This window comes from Vigna unguiculata, chromosome 1 (assembly GCF_004118075.2).
Source record: "Vigna unguiculata cultivar IT97K-499-35 chromosome 1, ASM411807v1, whole genome shotgun sequence".
NCBI classification, from domain to species: domain Eukaryota; kingdom Viridiplantae; phylum Streptophyta; class Magnoliopsida; order Fabales; family Fabaceae; genus Vigna; species Vigna unguiculata.
In genome coordinates, this window is record NC_040279.1 from 38,711,517 (window position 1) to 38,731,445 (window position 19,929).

Below are 19,929 nucleotides of genomic sequence, written 5' to 3' on the forward strand. Positions count from 1 at the left end.
TACTCATTATGACATAAGTTTTCATATTTTACAAAAAAAATATTATTATTATTTATTTTTATTTTTTTATTATTCCTGGACAGTAATGTTTATCATCTACCCAGGAGAGAGAGATAAATTTACATAATATAATGCAATAACTAAAAATAAATTTCATCACTCAAGTTGAATTCTAACATTGGAGTAAAAATAATAATAAATGCCCTTAAATCTTATGTGTTAAACAAGGAATTTTCTGTTAATTTATTACATCATAAATGTTCCAAGAAAATCGAGAAAGGAAAAATAAAAGTCATAAATATGGTATTTCTAGTAGATAAATATCATATACCTTTACTCTAGATTTTACCAATAAGAGGTGATTAAGTCATAATATATTACAATATGGATTCAACTCTTGATGTAAATTGTTAGATGTCGTGTTAAATTCTTATAAGTAATAGAAAGTACACCTATAAATCTTCTTAGTTTTATAATTATATATAACATATTTTAAAAAGAAAATAGCAGTTTTTAAATGTAGACTATAATAAATATATTCAAGTTTTTAGCAGATTTTTTTTTAAAAATTAATTAAAAAATCATGTTTATATTGTAAGGTTTAATTCAGAAGAAAGTACATGTTTTTTATGGAACATTTTTGTTTTGTTATCGAACAATATCTATATGAGTTTAGAATTTAAGTTTATATAAATAAATTTGTACACATTTGAGAAATATGTATTTTATGTTGGCTATAGACAATAGTATTCATTACTTGTACAAATCAAATTAGATTTAACCTTTATGATTAAATGTGCTAAAACACTAAGCATTAATCAATACGACGACATAATAGTGAAGATCAAGGAATTATAACATTTATAAACCCATCTATCTCCTATGTATTTTCAAAAATATATTCACAAAGAAAATAAAAGAATTGGTGGCCGAAATTACTTTTCCCATGCTAAGTCTAGGTCTTAAAAATTTTAATTTTAAAATATTCAAATCAATTTGCACTAACCAATTATATTCTTATATCACCTAATTAACTAGATCAATAAGTCTACTAAAAGCTAAAATATTATAAGTTACATTTATGTATTTATTTATTCAACCCTTTCTTAATTAACATGGGACCAATATAATTGTTAAACAGTGTTACCAAGAAACAGTAAATGGAGATTGGAGAAGTGTGTATAATTAATATGTTTACACACATGAAATTGATAATATTAAAGTGAAGATCACGTGTTTATGAAATTTGGGGTTCCTTTCATCTAAACCAAACATACATACATATCTTGATCACGTCTATCTAATTTTAATCTTGGATGCTTGCGCTTATAATGTGTATTAAATTAGGGAAATTCCGCATATGTAGTCTTCTTATCCTCTAATGTCTGATTTGTAGAGATATTAAAAACCCCTCAAACAGTTTGAAAAAAATAATAATAAAAATAATGTTTGTGTATCATACGTCTCACTAGTGTCATTTTCCGAGATATACTCTCGAGGAAAACAAAACGCAAATCCTCCTGTTTTTCTATTCCATGCCTTTCTGGAATTCTTTTCCATATTTTCTTTCTTTAATTATTTAAAGAGGAAAAAGAAAAATAGAGAGAAATAAATTAAATTCTCTTCTCATCTCTCCACTGTTAGCTGAACATCACTGCCTCCTATCTCTTCCTATCTATCTGTCTCTCTCTTTCTCTTTCTCTTTCTCTTTCTCTCTCTACATGCCCTCCTCTCATCACACTCTTCCGCTTTCTCTTCACTATGTCTGTTTTTGTTTACTAAAGATTGCTATCATTCATTCTTCCTTTTTCCCTTAGCTTTCTCTCTCTCTCTCTGTACAATCTTCTTCCTTCTCTTATTGTTATTATTCTTTCTTTTTTGTTGGTTCTTTCAAAAGCACAAAGGTTTCTTCCCAGATAGCAAGAGTTAGCTTTCCAGATTCTTTCCCGGGGAAAGCCTAAAAACGGGAAAGGAAAATTATTCATTTCATTCTATGTCTTCAACCAACTCTCTCACCAACAAAACATAACGATTGTTGCACAGTTTCTTGCCTCTGAATATTGCACTTTAATTGTTTTGTCTCAAAATCTGATTTTAATAAAGGAAAAGAAGTTCTCTCTCTCTCTCTATATCTCTATACTTATCTCTATATCTCTCTTATATAGTCTTTAACCATCAAGCTATATACCCCTTCTCAAGAAGATGCCCTTGGAGGGGATTTTCATTGAACCTACTTCAACTTCTACACCTGATCTTTCCCTTCACATAAGTCCACCCAGCACTTCATCTTCTTCTTCTTTGATTTGCAACAACGGCACATCTGGTGGTGGTGCCACCAATTATGAGGCTCGCAATTCAACCAGCACAAATTTCCCTTCTCAAGCTCACACTGAGCTTTCTTTGGGAAGGAATTTCAGTGGTGGAGGAAGAGGGGGTATTGAAGAACCACCACCACACAACACCAACACCAACAACAACAACACCAACACCAACACCGGCATCAACCCTTATTATCAGACCCAACAGCCTCATTTTCATCATCTTCACCACCATTCTAACACCGGGAATGCTTCAAAAGCAGCAACGGCGACAAGCACCACAAGTTCCTCCAATCACTTGAGTCACATAAATTATGGGGTTTCTTTGCTTGATGTGTCATCAGAAGGATTGAGGCCAATCAAGGGGATTCCGGTGTATCACAACCGTTCATTCCCTTTCTTGCCCATGGAACATTCAGGAGACAAGGATCATCACGCCAAAATGTGTTTATATCATCACATGCCTACATATCCCTCTTTGTCCTCTTCTTGTTCTCCTCTGTGTTCTTCTCCTTCTTTTACTTCTTCTCCTGCACCCTACTTTGCCCCGCGCCAGGTACACCGGATCCCATGTCCTATTTGAGCTCAGGTGGGACCACCGTGGCGGCGGCCGCGGCTTATAGGGCTGCCACGGCCACGAGGTTTAATGGAATTTCTGGGGAGGCCTTCAAATCTCATCATCCATTGCACCACCATCACTCATCATCACACTACGGGGTTGGACTTGGAGGCTCTCACGAGGCCTCTTCGGGGTTGATGAGATCAAGGTTTTTGCCCAAGTTACCGACGAAGAGAAGCATGAGAGCACCGAGAATGCGGTGGACAAGCACACTACACGCTCGATTCGTCCATGCTGTGGAGCTTCTTGGTGGCCATGAAAGTAAAGATAAATTACTTATCTTTTTTCCCCAACTTTTTTCCACTGTTTCTTCTTTCAAATTTCCGTCCCTTCTTTTTAAAATATATATATTTTCATTTTTAAAACTTTTGACTTTCGCTTCGCTTGTCATTTTATATCTTCTTTTCTTGTAATCAAAGAATGTGCAATATTAGACAGTTAGGTAGGTTTCTTTTTTATTTCTCTTGTTGTTCTTGTTCTTCTTTTCCTCTTTTAGGCTTTTGGCTAATGTATTTAGATGATGAATTTTAGGAGCTACACCAAAGTCAGTTCTAGAGCTCATGGATGTGAAGGATCTCACATTAGCTCATGTCAAAAGCCATTTGCAGGTATGTTTGGTTTCTCTCTCTCTCTATATTTTGTTTGTGGGGCGGGTTTTTGGTCTCTCCAAGAGGCACATTCGCCGATGAACAAAGCAGTGAATGTGGGAGTGGATGAATTTAAAGACTGTGGAGTGAGCTTAGTTGGAGGCTTTATCGTCTGAAACAACCAGACACACACAGCTTCTGCTTATAGAGAGAGAAAAAACAACAGACAAAAGTCATCATTTACCAATAATACACCTCTCATTACCACCTTATCAAACATCAACCTCGTGATTAATGAGAAAACTCAGACAATCCAGATGAGCTATAACATGGAAGAGGGAAAGAGAGAGAGATAGAGACAATGGAAGGGGATCTAAATGCGAATCACCAGCTATTTTTATTTTATTTTCTTTAATTTATTTATGTCACCAAAAATTATACATGTATATACGCGTGTGTGAGCGTACTTGTTTTAGTTCACTTAATAAAATGCTTTTGTAAATAAAATGTCTTGTTTTTGTGTTAATTCTTTCCAGATGTATAGAACTGTGAAGACCACTGACAAGCCTGCAGCTTCTTCAGGTAATTCATATTGCTCAACTTTCACCCACTTTTTTCGTTTTTTTTCCCTTACACAACTAGTTTTTCGTTTTTTATGTAAAACTAAATAAATGAAAATGCCACTTACCTCGTTCTTTTCGGACATTTTCTACAACTATTTCGGTTTTTTCACCGCAAGTATTATATATTCATTCCCTTGTTTTCTACCGTACTCTCTTAGCCTTATACTGTTTCTGAGGCTTTCAACTGTCCCTAGAAAAAGGGGTTTCACCAAGATATATTTAAGATATCCCAGAAGACTTCCACAATACTCCAAAACAAATTATATAAAAATTATGAAGATGCGTGCATGCATGCACACACACATATATTAATTAATATTTATACATAGAAAGATCTTGGATGTGAAATTTGTGTCATTATTTATGTTGCAGGCCTTTCAGATGGATCAGGAGAAGATGACATGTCTCCAATGGGAAGCAGCGGTGGTATGCGTCAATTTTCAGACCAAAGAAGCCTTTCGGATCGACCGGTGCAACAAGATATGGATTACTCTTCGGCCAATACTCTATGGAGTAACTCTTCAAGGTAAAAATTACTATTATCAGTTCCTCTTTCTCGTTTTACGGACTATAAAAATTGCTTCATATATATGTTTTTTGTGCTTGCATGGACGTACGTTTTTAATTTGTTTTGGGACACTGCGTTGCTTGATTTGTTAGCTTTTGCTTTTGCATGGTATCTCTTAGAAATCAACGCAAACCCACGTCCAACCTCACTCTTTTTTATGAAGAATAAAAAGGGTTCTTGTGGCAGCTTTTGCTTTACTTGTGTTTGATTTTCCTCTTTCTTTTCTTTCCTTTATATATCTTTGTACCTTAGTTAATTTTTTCGCCTTAGATTTGTAGCCAATGTCAAAAGAAAGCAACAAGACATAATCCAACGTTAATCAGCATAAAAGGAAAGCAACCCTCAGTTTCTCAATCACTTTTCTTTTTGCCCCCTCTCTTTTCTCCCTTTAGAAGTGTGTGTCTCCTATTACTACCTACTAACTTCTAACTCCTCTCGATGCATATTTGATCTTAATTATTCAATGCTGTAAAATTTGTTGTTGCTAACATTCTCAACTTACACCACATTGCATACAACTCAAATGGTTAAATCCTTCGAGCTTTTTTCTACTTAACAAATAATATATATTTTATAGAGTGGGGAAATGTAAGTAATTGACTAAGTTTTCCCTTGAAATGGTTTTCCTTTGCTTTTATCTTGAAGGTGTTATGACAGAAAATGCTGGATAGATTGACATGTAATTAATCACTTACTGCACGAATTATATTCCAATAACTAAGTGATTAACATGCCTACACATAAAAATACATGTACATAAGTTTATATTCCCCCAAAAAGAACAAAAGGTAGATTTATAATCCTAGTGGTTGAATTGCCTCTCTTGCAAGTAAAGATAGCCAGTAACCTTTTTTATTTTTTTGAGAGTTTGTACTTTCATACAAAAAGAGAAGAAGGATTAGGCTATCACAAGATAAAACAGTTTTATTCTTTCATTTGATTACAAACTACTATACATGTTAACTTTATTGTTTTTTACAATTAATTATTTTTAAAAGTCATATCAAATACTTGACTGCAAAAACTATCTCATAAAAATCATTCTCAGTTTTACCACTTGACATTAATCCTTTACATTCTCTTCAACTATCTATGTTATTTACGCGTCTAACCAATACCTTCATCATAGCCATGATATTCTCTTATTCAGTTTCTGGATTTACTAAACTTTAGACAAACACCACCTTCTGGTAGTCGTACGATTGAATTAGTGAACTTAAACTTTGGATCAAAAAAGTTCATCAAAATAAACGTCACGTTTGGTGGAAAAAGAAAAGTCTCATAAATCGTTATGTTATAATAATGGAGTTCTATTGTACGTATAACTGGCAGTTACCATGTGCTTGCCTGACCACATCAAAATATCGTAGTGAGTCCTTTTTCTTACTTTTTTTTTATATAATGTGTCAACATTGATGGTACTTCTAGATATGATTTTTTTATCATTGTTTATCACTACTGTAATATGTAGGCTTGTTTTTGTTTCAGTTTCTTCCCTTTATAATGCAATAAAAATAAATATTTTATACCACGACAAGTAGTTCAACACCCACATATATAAAATTTTCACTGTGTTTATTAGCTTTCTTTTTTCTGTGGGTTAAAATATAAGACTCTTCATATGCTTATTTATGGATAGTGGTTTTATTTCTCTGCGATAAAGTCCAGGTCTTGATCTTAGCTACCTCTGAGATAAAGTAACAACATCAATCTTTTATATATTTGAATCAAATATATAAAAGATGTTTCGTGAGAGTGATTAGACAACATGTATCTTTTTGAAGCTCTTGTGCAGTTGTGTTGACTGCTAGGCTTTATGCTATGATCAGTTATGATTTTGACATTTTTTAGAATAGATTCATGTAATTCATTAAAGTGGTTTAGGGTGTCATGATTAAGATAAAAAAAAAACCAAAAATAGACACTCAGGAGAATACCAACAGATAGTTGATACATATCTGATTCTTCTTTAACAGTTTTTAAATTTTAAAGTATTGTATATTGAATATATATGATATGTACATAGTATATATGTAGTTTAAATAGTTTGCGATGATATACATGGTATATAATCTGAAGGAGCAATGGCACTAATGGAATTTCATCTTTCTTCTCTGTGTCCTTCTGATATATGAATGAATCTTATCAGCAATAGAGAATCATGGCCACAAAACAGTTCTAACGACATAAATGGTTTCCGACCACCAATCTTCCAGTCACAACAAATATCCGGAGGACATCAAATTCAGGTACTAACATAGACTATGTACTTTGATTTGTTGTTACCATTTCGTACTCATTATTATTGAACTCGACATTATTGGGAAACTTTAGTTTTCAGCTTTAACTGATAACATAACGTGATGTCACTAAATTAGTGAATATCAGTTAATACTTTGTAATAATAATTATTGTTGTTGTACGAATGATTGTTTGGTTTAGCAGGATTGTGATTCAAGCCAACTGAAGAACAACTTGTCAGGATCAGGAAATTTAGAATGCAAGAACCCAAGCTTGGAGTTCACATTAGGGAGACCAGATTGGAATGGCAAAGGACAAGCCTAATTTTCATTGGTTTAATTCTCTTATTGTAGCTAGCTAGTTTGAATCTTTAGTTTAATTACGACCCTTGTTAACACTGATAACATCATCATCTTTCCTCAAATGTAGAGAGGTGGTACTATATAATATATATTCAAGCAGAAGAAGAAAAAGCCCTATATAGAAGTTTCCTGGGTTCATGAACAATTTTGGTTTAACCTTTTCTTGTATTTATATTTTATTTATTGGTGAGGAGGAGACACACCAAAACTTATGTAGCTGCAAATGCAGAACAACAGTGAAGAAACATAGAGAGGAAGGGGAAGAAATACAAAACTCATCGTATTCTCCTGTTCTTTTTCTCTTTCTCTATTTCATACTTTTTCTCAGCATACCTGTCAAACCCTACTAAAATATTCAGTAAAAGTTATGGCATTTCACACAAGAAGAAAAATCATGAGCAAGATTGAAACTTTGTAAGAGTTATTCCTACAAATTACAGGTTTACGTTCAAGCCAAAGAGACCAGTCATGAATCATATTAAGTTAATATCTAAATGGTAAAACGAAGTAATGAAAATAAATGTATAGTGATTGCTGTAATAATTTTAAGCTAAGAAATTATTCCGTCTCGAGAAATAAAACCCATGAATAAGCATATGAAGACACCATTAACGTATAGTAGTTAGAGCTCATTGTCAGGTTATAGAGTTTGGTGAAGATGAAGAAATGTATAAACATCATAAAGTGTGAAAAAAAAAAGAATTATGCAGTGGAAGGGAAAATTACATGCCAATTTGTGGTGTGTAGATAAAAGAAAACAAGAAAGCAACGATAATGGAAGAGAATGAAAGAATTGGGAGGTTATTAAAACCTAGAATTAGTAGATCTACCACTTTCTTGAAAGAAATTTACACAGTGATGAGAATGCCGACGGAAAGCAAGACTATTCAAATTCGCTGCAATTAGTGATTTAATGCATTCACTCGGCCATCTAATTGAAAGCCATAGATGAGAATTTGAGAGGTTATAATAGTTTTGTTTATTAAGATTAAAAAAGAAATTATTGTAGTATATAACTTATTGATTAATTTGCAGAAAATATAAAAGTTTTTTCATGTTGGTTTCTAATAATAAGAAAGAATCATTTAATTGAGTTTACGATATTTTAAATAACTTTTAATTATAAGTTACAATAAAAAAGTTTAATTATGCTGAGATTTCCGTTGCCTTTTAACTTTTGATTATTGAAAAGCTAAAATAATAATTTCGAACAAATAAATTGATATTTTTAAATTGTTTTTTCTTCAAAAAGTTAAAATATTGAGTCACGTTCCTTTCTATTCTTTTACACGGTATATTACTTGGCAAATAAGTAAAAAAGTAAATAAAAGATTGTTTATCCACTTGAATACTATCTTAATTACAATTTTTATCTATTCAAGATAATATATATATATATATATATATATATATATATATATATAAAATATGTATATACTGAATTTTAATTTACATTAAAAATAATGAGAATAACACATGAAGATTTGTACAATAGACTATTCTCATATATCATTATTCTTATATATCATTGACTCTAAATATATTTTTACTCTCCAAAGCAAGAATTTAGCATGTCACATCACTTTGATAGAAAAGTATAAAAAAAGTCAAAACACCATAGACTTTGAATATTTGTATATAGTTACCAATACCCACCTCACTTCCTAACTTATCTTAAATGATGTGGAACTTTATAGGTATTACTCTCACATGTCCTTAAACCCAATTACATCCTCATTCTCCGATACAAGAATGTAACCCAAACCTCACAATACTTTAATACAAAACTATAAAGAATAATCAAATACATACTTAAAATATGTTCGACTAGGACATGAAATACTATGGACTTAGAATCCATTATATAATTACTAACACCCATTCTCTAACATATCCTAAACGATATGAGATTTTTTAAGATATTATTTTTATTAGCCTAACATATTTATATCTTTCAATTCTAAAAGAAAATACGTTGAATTTTAAGACTTTCACTTAACGAATTATTTTCACCGATCTCCCAAAAAAATAATTTATTTACCCTTAAAGTGGCACCTATTGATTGTGTAGGTGTGGTCAAATGTCAAATTTCCTTCAAACAAATTCATTGCCTTTTATCCAATTTTCACTTATCAAATTAAATCTGCTTAATTAATGAATTCTCGAAAATGTTAGTTTGTTTTTTATTCTCTATCCTCTCCAGGTTTCTTTGCAAAATTTTATTTAGTTTATATGAACTTCAAAAGTACTTCAGATGAACAAATCAACCAACCTAAACTTACTATTATACTACATAACCTCTTTTTTTCTACTTTACAAACAAATTAGCTTAATTCTAACCAAGTTTTTACGGTTCAATGACAGGAATTAAATTGTCATCAAAAAGAGAATAATTTGCAAAGTTACAACTAACAAATATTGACTTAGTTTATAAAATTTTGGAGCTTATTATCATTTTAGCTTTTTCTTCTTTTTTTGTCACAATACAGTATTTTTATGTAGGAGTTAGCCAATACATTTTTCATTATGGGGTTATATTAATTGACTCAATATAATTAATACTAAGATGGTGGGTATGATGCTTGAGTAATAATATTTTGTGCTTACAATAATTATTACTGTTTGAATTGAACGTAAGAGCTAAGTTGTACATAAAAAAACTCAAAAACACAACAAATTGGACAACTAGTTTCCAGAACTTCTTTCAAGAATCACTATAATACACTTGGTATACAAAGACTATTGAACACCTGAATTGAAATCTTCTAAATTTTATCTTTCAATTATTCACACGAATTTATAATCACAGTTACTCATAAACAAAATCTTATGTCGACCGACAGTTGCAACTTTAACTTAAAAGAAAAACTGTAAATATCTCACAAAGCCCTATTATATACCAATCCAAACAAACAACATTCAAGAGTTAGGCCTACTAAAAGAACAGCATCCTTAACTAATTGAATTTGTGAAACCATGTGATATAATTCCAAATAGATCGAGAAAGAAAAGATAGAAAATATTTACAGCAAAAAAAAAATACTATAAATCAAATTCTAATTCGATAAAATTAGCCTAGTTTCGACTATGTCTTACATGGAAATATTTACACAAAAATTTAAATTAAAAAATAATCGTAAAACAAACAAAAAATTAACATAGCTTAAAAGTCTAACATTTATCTTTTTAAAATTATCTATTTTAAATCTAACTCAATTTTACAACAAACTTTGTTAAACTAAATTTTTATATTATGTTAATTTTAAGTTTAATTCCATCTGTGTATCTAATTATATATTAAAAATTAGTTTTATCTCTATTCAACATATTCTTATGATTCTTAAAATAATAAATAACTTGGATTTATTTTTAACATCGTTTTTTTTTATTTACTAATGACGATTGTTAAATCAATGTATTGATCTGAACAACTGCAGCATCGAATCACACATAATATAAAGTGACTAAAGAAAGTTGTAGAACCAATGTTACAAATTCATTTTTATCCGAACTCCACTTTATGGCCGTGGGAACTTTCATTACGATTTCTATAACTAAACTAATGCAGTACGTAAACTAACATAGAAAATTAGGAGGGGGTGATCACAATTAGTAAAATAGAGCATTTCACAATACAGAAAACGTTTGGGTATACGTCTTCACCATTCTTATTCAGGCAATCGAGATTTATCTCAAGTTTTAGAAAATGAAGTTTAAGATCAAATTTACTATCTTAGTTGAAATTCAATTCCTTTAGTTCACTATATTCTCCGACTAAGGATCCCAATTTCTTAATGATCAAGCAAATGCTAATTAAGATGAAGATCGGAAACCAATGAGATTTAGAAAAATCCATTGTGATTTCGTTACTGGTGAACCTCGTTCTCAGACTATCACATTATTTACGCTGCTTAACTTCATTTTCAACCCTTAGTTTCACATTACAATTGGAAGTAATTATAATACAGCTCTAACTTTATCCATGAATATATGTATCTTAATTCAGTATGTAATTAACAACTACATAAAGCTTTTACGTCCGGATTTCTTATTCCCTTGAATAAGAAAATCGGAATGAAAATGTGACTTCCATATTGAGTATTTAATTTAATTCATATTTTTATTCATTCCACATTATATCCATTACATTTTATTTTAATTTTCTCTATAATTAATGTTTTGATATAGTAAATCATATTTAATAAATTGAATTTTAACATTTTTAACTTTAAATATTCTTAATAAAAAATATTTTTCAATTTTAAATCATCATACATCTCATCAATAGAGATGACGTGCCTTGATTTTAATCATTCATTTCCTAACTTTACTTTTCATTTTTAAGTGCCTTGTTTCTTTAATTTATTCACAGTTACTATAACAAAGTATTTATTATTAATAATAAAAGTATCTAGTTATAAATAGTTTGTTTTTCTTTATATATATACACATATTATTTAAGCTTAAGATTATAATGGTGCATTAAACTTAAATCTTAATATAAAATATGATTAACAATGATTTTACCATTAAAAGTAAAAGCAAATTGAATCTATTTCATTACCTGTAAGCAAAAAAGAAAAACTACGAGCAACACAGAAAAAACAGGACATAAACTAAGAGATGCTAAATTACAAGTTTTAGACAAATGATACACGTATAATGATCTTCATAGTTGTTTTATAGAGGCATAAAGCCGAAGAACTCCTGGAATTTAAACAATACTTTCAGAGCAATTGTTTAACCATGAAATACATTTTAGTACAAATGCAAACTCTATGTTTTAGCTGAAACATAAACAAGCGTTAGTGTAATGACGAGGTATTCCGCAATTTTTTTCACAACAGATAATTATGCAGCATTACATCGAGTTTACAGGTTTTAAATTATAAACTCTCTATGCAAAGCAACCAAAATTTGATTTACTCAACTGCTGAATTTGACCCAAACCACTAAAAACCTCAACCCAAACTAACAAGTTTGGGTCAGGCTATCCGATTCACTCAAACCTATATAGGCCTTTTTACTATTTCTCACCCAAATATTTTCACGGTTTTCACCCTGTGTCGATAGTCTTTTTTAAATATTAGTCAAATTAATTTTAATAGAACTTATTTTTAAAGCTTTAATTTGATTAAAGTGTATCCCCAAACTAATCTCAGATTCTCAAAACGTATTTTAAATACAAACTGTATAACGGGGTGAGAAATTGATTTCAGTAAATTACCAAAGGGACACTAACATAAGCCTTAAAGAGATGCCTTGTTTTATAATATTCGGAGTATTTCTCACCTTTGAAGTTTGCCCCTTTTTTTGTGCTTGTCCAAATCCCAGTTTCGTGGTAGAATAAAATCCGTCTTCTATCACAGGTGAAAATATGGAAAAAAGAGGAATGCCAATCCGAAATTCTGCATTCTAGCTTTAAAACAGAATGTAAATATATACAAGTATTTGCACGTACATCGTTGTCCCACAAATGCAGCAAACATACCTTGTTCCACAGTTACATCATTTACACGGAAATGTAATTTCATATCGGTTATAAGTTGCAACACACAATAACCTGGCTTATTTATCCAAACATCTCTCACAATTCATTGATATGGAACAAAGGATAGGGATTGAAACCAAACTAGGTAGGATCTAAGAACAAGGCTTCATACCAGCCAACAGAAGCTAGTGTCATTCCAAAACGGACATGTAGCTTAAGATTTGTACACGAGTTTCCATTTGTTATCATCCCCTACTGATTTGAATTTGTGTGTATTAGGTAGCGGGCATGCCGTGCAGTAGTATAAGATGAAATTGCAGAGCCAGTCACGTCCAACGAGTGTTTAGCAAATCCAAAGCTCTTTCTAGTTACCACCCACACCGAATAGATGAATCCGGTCCAGCCTGATTCAAATTGATTTCCATGTTCAGTAGAGTTAACCCACAGAAAAAATAAGGATGATAAATAAAAAGTAACGTTGTGAAAATCCATCAAAGAAACATCAACATAATCTTAATTTTAGATTGAAGAGGATAAAATCAGATCCAGTTAAGTTAGTGATGCCATACAACCTTCCGCGTAGCTTTGATCTTCGCATGAATATTCTATAATTTTATTGAAATTCTGTTGCAGTAGTCCAGCACATCAGGAAATATTGGTCTACGCAAGTGTTTAATTGGTAAGCTCCTGAGTGAAGGAAAACTCTGATGGTAGACATTTTATATATATATATATATATATATATATATATATATATATATATATATATATATATATATATATATAACCCATTAAATCATCCGTGCTCATTAGCAATTCAGTAGGTAGTATTTTCACTAAGATAAGCAAAATGGCAATACCAGTGCAATAATTGCAATTATATTCAGAATTTTAAACATTCATTTGACCAATGGGATTCAGTGACTAGGAAAGGAAACTAGTACAATGTTGCCAGTATACAGAGGAGCTTTTCTATAGTGGGAAGGAAAATAACCAATAGAACAGTTAATCTGACAAAATGTCTGCCTAATTGTAACAAAAGGATGCAGTTTATATCTTAAATTTTATTCAGAGGCACACTTATTGAAGAGATATATGTCTATAACTGTACTCAATTGAATTTCAAAGAATTGATTAAAGTTTTTACAGTAGCGTAACTTGACACAAAATCAAACCTAAAACACGAAGCATTGAAAATGAAAGAGAAAAGAATGGTGACCAAGCACCTTGTTTACCTGTGATTATCAGAATAGCCACACATGCCCAAAATGTAGTAACTGAAATTGCAAATATGGCAATTGATAACGCTCCGATGTAGATAGCCGTAACAAAAGCAAAGAAAAGAGCCAAGAATCCTCCTGCAGCTGCCAAAGATATCAGCAGCGATATGACTATGGCATTTATGGTCGCAGCGAGAAGGAAAAGCATAAATACAAGCAGTCCTGTTAAAGCAACAAAACCAACTGCTCCAACCTGCAGTAATAAGGAAAAACAAAAATCGTAAACATTCTAAAGAAAAGAGAAATGTATCTTATCATAAATCTTTCCTTGAAATAAATATTATGAAGTTTTTATTTTACTTCAACTTAATTTTTTAAAAACGTATGTAAAATGCAATTAAACGACATCAAATCTGATAAGTGATAATCATGCGTCTCCTTTTGATTATTCCCACGATCAATATGACGAAAAGAAACAAACCCTGCATGCTTTGAAATCTAATGATGATCATATGCATGTTAATAACTCTATCGGAACGCCTCTTTAAGCCTCTTTTTTCATCGGCTTACTTTTACATCTACAACACAATGCAATACCTTCTCGAAACTACTACTTCTTAATACATAATGAAGCATCTTTATTGGGTTTCTTAACGGGATTTTTTACAAAGTTTGCAAGTTTATCAGATATTTTGCGAAATCGATAGTGCAAAATTGAGTTGAAATAACTTTAGGTATAATTTGTATTGGATCAAGATTCTTACACTTGATTTTTCCACTAATTTACTTTTAAAATAAAAATCTCAATATAAATAACTCCCACTTCAAAATCAATTTGAACTAAAATCAATGTTGAAAACCCTTATCCAAACGCACAGAAAAACCTAGCAATTCCTGATTAGATATTAGTGTAATAGTGTAAGCAGACCTCTATACACATACTAATTAAATTCTGAATGTTTTAAAAACAAAAACTCTTCAAGCTGAAAATCAGTTAATTACACCGAGGTCAATCTACTTGATTGAAACATTTAACCAATAGAAACGCATGCAGAAGCTAAAATCAGATCCTATAAAAGCTAGAAGAATGAATATATTCTTAAACAGTGAAGAAACGCCATTCAATCAACAAATCGAAGAAATACTACTCGATTGAATCATTTATTCTTACGGTGATGACGAAGAGCGCGCGGAGGGGAGTGCCGCCGCGAGACCAGAGGAGAACATCGCGGGCGGAGTTTCTGGAAGCTTCCGGAAGGAGCGGAGCGTTGTCGGCGACGGAGACCTTGATGCGACGAATTACAGATCCATCGTCACCGGGTCCCGGGAAGAGAATGGCGGAGGCGATGCGGTTAAGGACTTCCGGCAAAGAATCGTTCCCTGTTCTCTTCTTCTGCTTCACCTTAAGTTCTTCTTCTTCTTTAACGTAGAAGCCGTTACCATTATCATTGCCTTTGGAATTTTCTGCCATTTTCAGTTGCAGAGGAGAAAGAGTATGTGATTCGAATCTACTTTTTGTTAATGGGAAGAAGAGTTGCATCAAGGTTGGTCCCACGTGTGACTGCATATTTAGTGTGAAGACGGACACGTCATAGAGTGAGATTCACGTCGGCGGCATATTTTGAGCTTTATCTTCCACGTGGACGGTGTGATACACCTCTAACTAAGTCTGAGTCTCTTAAGAACGAAGATATTGAAAACTATTAAATGTTAAAGAAAGAGAAAAGAAGAATTTGTGTTATTTTGTGACATGATTGAACCAACTTTAATATATATGAATTTATATATAAGTTAATTATAATTAAGATTTAACTATTATAATATTTTACTTTTATGTGCGTTTAAATGAATTTTAATTCATTTAGATTTTTTTATTTTTCTTTTTATGTTATGAGTATTTTTGCGCAATTCATCTAAATTTTCTTTTTATGTATAAAAATAAGAGGTACAAACAAGGAATGATAAATCTTTAGAAATATTATGGACGTGAATATAAATACTATTATATTTATTTTGTATTGCACGTGTACAATTAATATATTAAGAATGATAAAATGAGTTTGTTTATTCCATTTGTTTTCTGTTTTTTTTTTTATTATTGATCCGTCAAAAACAAAATTGTGTATTCCTAACCTATCCTGTCAAAAGAGAAGTTAATAAACTGATCCATTAACTTTTATTTAATGTATATCTTTGAAATTTGTTATATATATATATATATATATATATATACTGCAGTCCCACCTTTTCTTTAGAATTGAAATTGTAGTTAGTTTATAAGTTTTTTGAAGTTCTTGTCCAATATACTAATCAAATTTGTAAACTATTTTAAATTCAAAACTTAAACAAACAATTTTGAAAATCTCTGTTTTTCCCAACAGTAAACTGCTATCCATAAGGGTGATGATTTCTGTCCTAAAGCTCCACACGTCTCCGCAACAGCATCCCCTAATTTCACTAGTGACTGAATTGAAAAACTATAATATAAACGGAAGTTGATAAATGGTTCGGATGGCAAATATCATTCATACTACTTACATGAACATTAACGATTCTGAGAGAGGTCAAAATGATTTGTATCTCTTGTTACAATCACGCCTCGAAACTGATTAGGAATAGCAGTTCCAAAAGCTTCCTTCTTTACTAAGCCATGGTGATCTATTCCAATTTTGATGGAAATGAGGGTGTTTTAAGGTGTTGGATTATTTGCCACATGTTTGCAACCATCCTGCTACAAGGAAACAGGTTTGCAGCCAAGCTCTAGTGACTTATTTACTGCATCAACTACCAGTTGAGTCTTTCTACTGATTTCAGGCCATTTGGTAGAGGGTTGAGACCCACAATCTCTAATACCTGCAACAAGCCTAGAAAACTCTTGAACCATTAGAGCTTCTTGTGGGAGCTCATTGACCACAGGAACCTCCTCTGGTTTCACATTCCACCCAATGTGAAGGTCAACAAACTTGGCTCCAAATGTGAGGTCAAACGACGCACTGGTCTCTTGGTACGGGATTATAAAGTCCCTGAGATGCACAGAGCCATCGGAACCACATATGACCAGGTCCATGGAGGAGTGAGAAAGAAAGGAGCAGTGAATGGTTGCTAGTGTTTGGTTTGGTTTCTCCCACAGCAAAGAAACTGTGATGGACAAGATGACTCCGGCACTGTTTCTTTTGACATCAGGAAGAGCAGTGACAGTGATCGGTAATTGGTAGCCCTTTGCCCACAAGGAAGCACCAATGCAGTACCAGGCCAAGTCACCAAGTACACCAAGACCATCCAACTCCGGCTTTACCCTAATATCACTCGCTAGAAATTCAGGTGTTGCTGGCATTGTTGATGTACTGTGGATCTTCAAAAAAATTGCAGATTACAAACGTGTCAGATTTTTTATCAATACAGATTAATCTCCATGACTTCAGAAAGCTCTCATTATGTGACAATTTTTTTGTCATTGTAAAAATGTATGGTGAAATTGTTAATATGTTGAACTAACAAAATTATAAATCATATGAATTCGATTACTCACAAAATGAATTGGTCCAATGCAATTAGCTGAGCTTGGAACAAAGCACAAGTGTTGAATGTGGGCAGTTCTAGGGTGATGCAACCACATGCTCCCATCCATGAACTGCACGCCGTTAGATTCGACCGCTGCCAGGATCCGGTCAAGCTCCGCCACGTCAAGAGCCGCGGGCTTCTCCACCAGCACGTGTTTCTTTCTACCGGCAGCCATAACCGCCCACTGCACGTGAAGACTCGTGGGGAGAGGCACGTACACGGCGTCCACGCCAGGATCCTCCAATACCTGATCGTAGCTCCCGTAAATCCTCACGCTTGCAGGAAACCCGTTTTCGGCGGCGAACCTCTCGGCCTTCTCTTTGGAACGGCTCGCGACGGCGCAGAGAGTGGCATTGGGGGCGAGATCAATGGCTCGAGCCACTTTCCGAGCGATTTTGGCGCAGCCTAAGATGCCGAAACGCACCGTTTTGGTGGTATCAACCATGATATATGCACGGGTGTTTCAATCGGAGGTGTAAGTTCGCTATGGAGATTTTGGCGCAAGGATTGAGTACTTAGTTTAGCTCTTGATGATATTGTGTACTCATGGATAGGATATTAGTGAGGGAGATGCCACCGATACTGTTTGGTAGATCGTGTGGTGGGGCTTCAACTCATTTACAAATTGTTTTAAAATTTTAAACAATAAAATTTTTCATTTCAACAATAATAAATTCCAATAGTATGAAAATTAATGAAACCGAGGAGAAAAGAAACGAAAAAGAAAAAAAAAGGACAGAGTTATTTATATTACAGAAAAGTATTTGAAAAAAAATAACGTGTAAGAAATTTTGTATCAATATAAAATATACTAAAAGATATATGATGAATTAATAATTTAAACTATTATTATATTAAAAGTTAAAAGTAATTAAATATCAATAAATCTTTAATTACATGTTATCTCTTATCTTATATTTAATTACACGTTATCTTTTATTTTATACTTTGATGATCACTAATTTTAAAAATTTAAAATATATTAAAAAAATATTTAAAATACTAATATAGTGTATTTTTAGTATTAAGAAAATAACAACAAAAAATTCAGTAAAAAATTTAAATTTCTTAATTTTTCTTTAAAATTTTGTATGGACATTTTAAATTTTTGTATAAGTGAAAAATATAAATATTATTTCTGAATGTACTAAAATTTTAATATTTTATCATGTATGTCAAAATATAAATATAAATATAATAAAAATATTAAATTATCAATTAATGATTCAAAATCTTAACTTAATTTTGTGAAGTTGTTTGATTCTTCTAATTTGTATAACATTAAAAACTTATCACAAGAAATTAAAACAAAAATAGACCGTCCATAGACCAGACTTTTTGAACTCATTTTTTAAAGAGGAACATACCAACACGGCCCGTATTTTACTAGCCCTAGCTTTACCCTCCGTGCCTCGTCTCCACCACGCGACCTGCATCTCTACGTCTCTGTAGTTTGAAAAAGAGATTAGTTATGTAATTTCAAAAAGAGATTTAATTGTACACCGGAGTTTTGAAACTTCATAAATGTGAGGATAGTGATTACGGTAAACGAAATACAAGTTATACATTTTCTCCTTTCATTGTCTGTCAACTTGCTCAAAAAGTAATAAACTCCTCATAATAATTAACTAATTTATTTTCAAATTAATATAACAAAATCAACCACTTGCACCACAAATCCATTCTCTTTCTTCTTCTCCAATACTAAATTAGTACAAACAAACAAAGCATAAATAACTAGAAAACAGATAAACTTGATTTTAATTAATTATAATCCATCTTTTAAGTTGAAATTTTAGAACATTTAAACATTTTAAATAAAATAAAAGAAAAGTATACTTTGACTCCCAATTTTTACTTTTTTGACGTGATTTAGTGTGAATAATTGATTAATCTATCACTATCTTTTCCTTTGAGAGAATAATCCACATTAAGTCATATTAAAAATAAAAAATGAGTAAAAAAATGGAAATTATAGTATCATTATTCTAAAATAAAATAAATTTAAATTCCAAGTTATTTAATTTATTATATGATAAACATTTTTACTCTAACTATTAAGAAACTATGCTAACACCTTTTTTCACTTTTTTAATAATTTAACATTATTTTCATTACTATGAAAATAGCATAAAGGAAAATCATATCAATGTTTCTTTTTTTTGTTTCTTTTTTTATCTAAGACATATACTGAAAAATAAACATTCGCTTGTGATGGACAATGATCCATGAAAATGAAAATTTGATATAAAAAATAAGAGATGAATATTTAATTTAGGTGCACAATGCTCTAAGAACAAAGCCTTGTTAAAAGAAACGATTTGTATTTAGTAATGACG

At 31.7% G+C, this 19,929-nt stretch overlaps 3 protein-coding genes across 3 annotated transcripts; 1 reads left to right on the top strand and 2 right to left on the bottom strand.

Moving 5' to 3' along the window:
• Nucleotides 1–2,202: 2,202 nt before the first annotated feature.
• Nucleotides 2,203–7,604, top strand: LOC114163029 (transcription repressor KAN1-like). Its single transcript, XM_028047113.1, is given in 7 exon segments — nt 2,203–2,862; nt 2,865–3,198; nt 3,469–3,545; nt 4,061–4,106; nt 4,520–4,673; nt 6,865–6,964; nt 7,161–7,604. Coding segments are annotated over 7 exon segments (1,491 nt in total). The 3' UTR covers nt 7,281–7,604.
• A 5,103-nt stretch (nt 7,605–12,707) lies between these two features.
• LOC114173263 lies at nt 12,708–15,567 on the bottom strand. The gene is made up of 3 exons (XM_028057578.1): nt 15,201–15,567; nt 14,045–14,282; nt 12,708–13,213 (listed from the first exon to the last, which is right to left on the bottom strand). Exons 1-3 carry the CDS (start codon nt 15,498–15,500, stop codon nt 13,062–13,064), a joined length of 690 nt encoding a protein of 229 aa, XP_027913379.1. The 5' UTR covers nt 15,501–15,567; the 3' UTR covers nt 12,708–13,061.
• An 803-nt stretch (nt 15,568–16,370) lies between these two features.
• Nucleotides 16,371–18,173, bottom strand: LOC114179521 (uncharacterized oxidoreductase At4g09670-like). The gene is made up of 2 exons (XM_028065892.1): nt 17,559–18,173; nt 16,371–17,381 (listed from the first exon to the last, which is right to left on the bottom strand). The coding sequence occupies exons 1-2, from the start codon at nt 18,033–18,035 to the stop codon at nt 16,761–16,763; spliced, it is 1,098 nt and encodes a 365-aa protein (XP_027921693.1). The 5' UTR covers nt 18,036–18,173; the 3' UTR covers nt 16,371–16,760.
• Between the last annotated feature and the right edge of the window lie 1,756 nt (nt 18,174–19,929).

Excerpts from the sequence above, each read along its gene's own strand:
- LOC114173263 (XM_028057578.1), bottom strand. The coding sequence starts at position 15,500 with ATGGCAGAAAATTCCAAAGGCAATGATAATGGTAACGGCTTCTACGTT. Across the intron at positions 14,283-15,200 it reads GCGCGCTCTTCGTCATCACC|GTTGGAGCAGTTGGTTTTGT; the intron begins GTAAGAATAAAT and ends TTATTACTGCAG. Across the intron at positions 13,214-14,044 it reads GGCTATTCTGATAATCACAG|GCTGGACCGGATTCATCTAT; the intron begins GTAAACAAGGTG and ends AATTTGAATCAG.
- LOC114179521 (XM_028065892.1), bottom strand. The coding sequence starts at position 18,035 with ATGGTTGATACCACCAAAACGGTGCGTTTCGGCATCTTAGGCTGCGCC. Across the intron at positions 17,382-17,558 it reads GCATTGGACCAATTCATTTT|ATCCACAGTACATCAACAAT; the intron begins GTGAGTAATCGA and ends ATTTTTTTGAAG.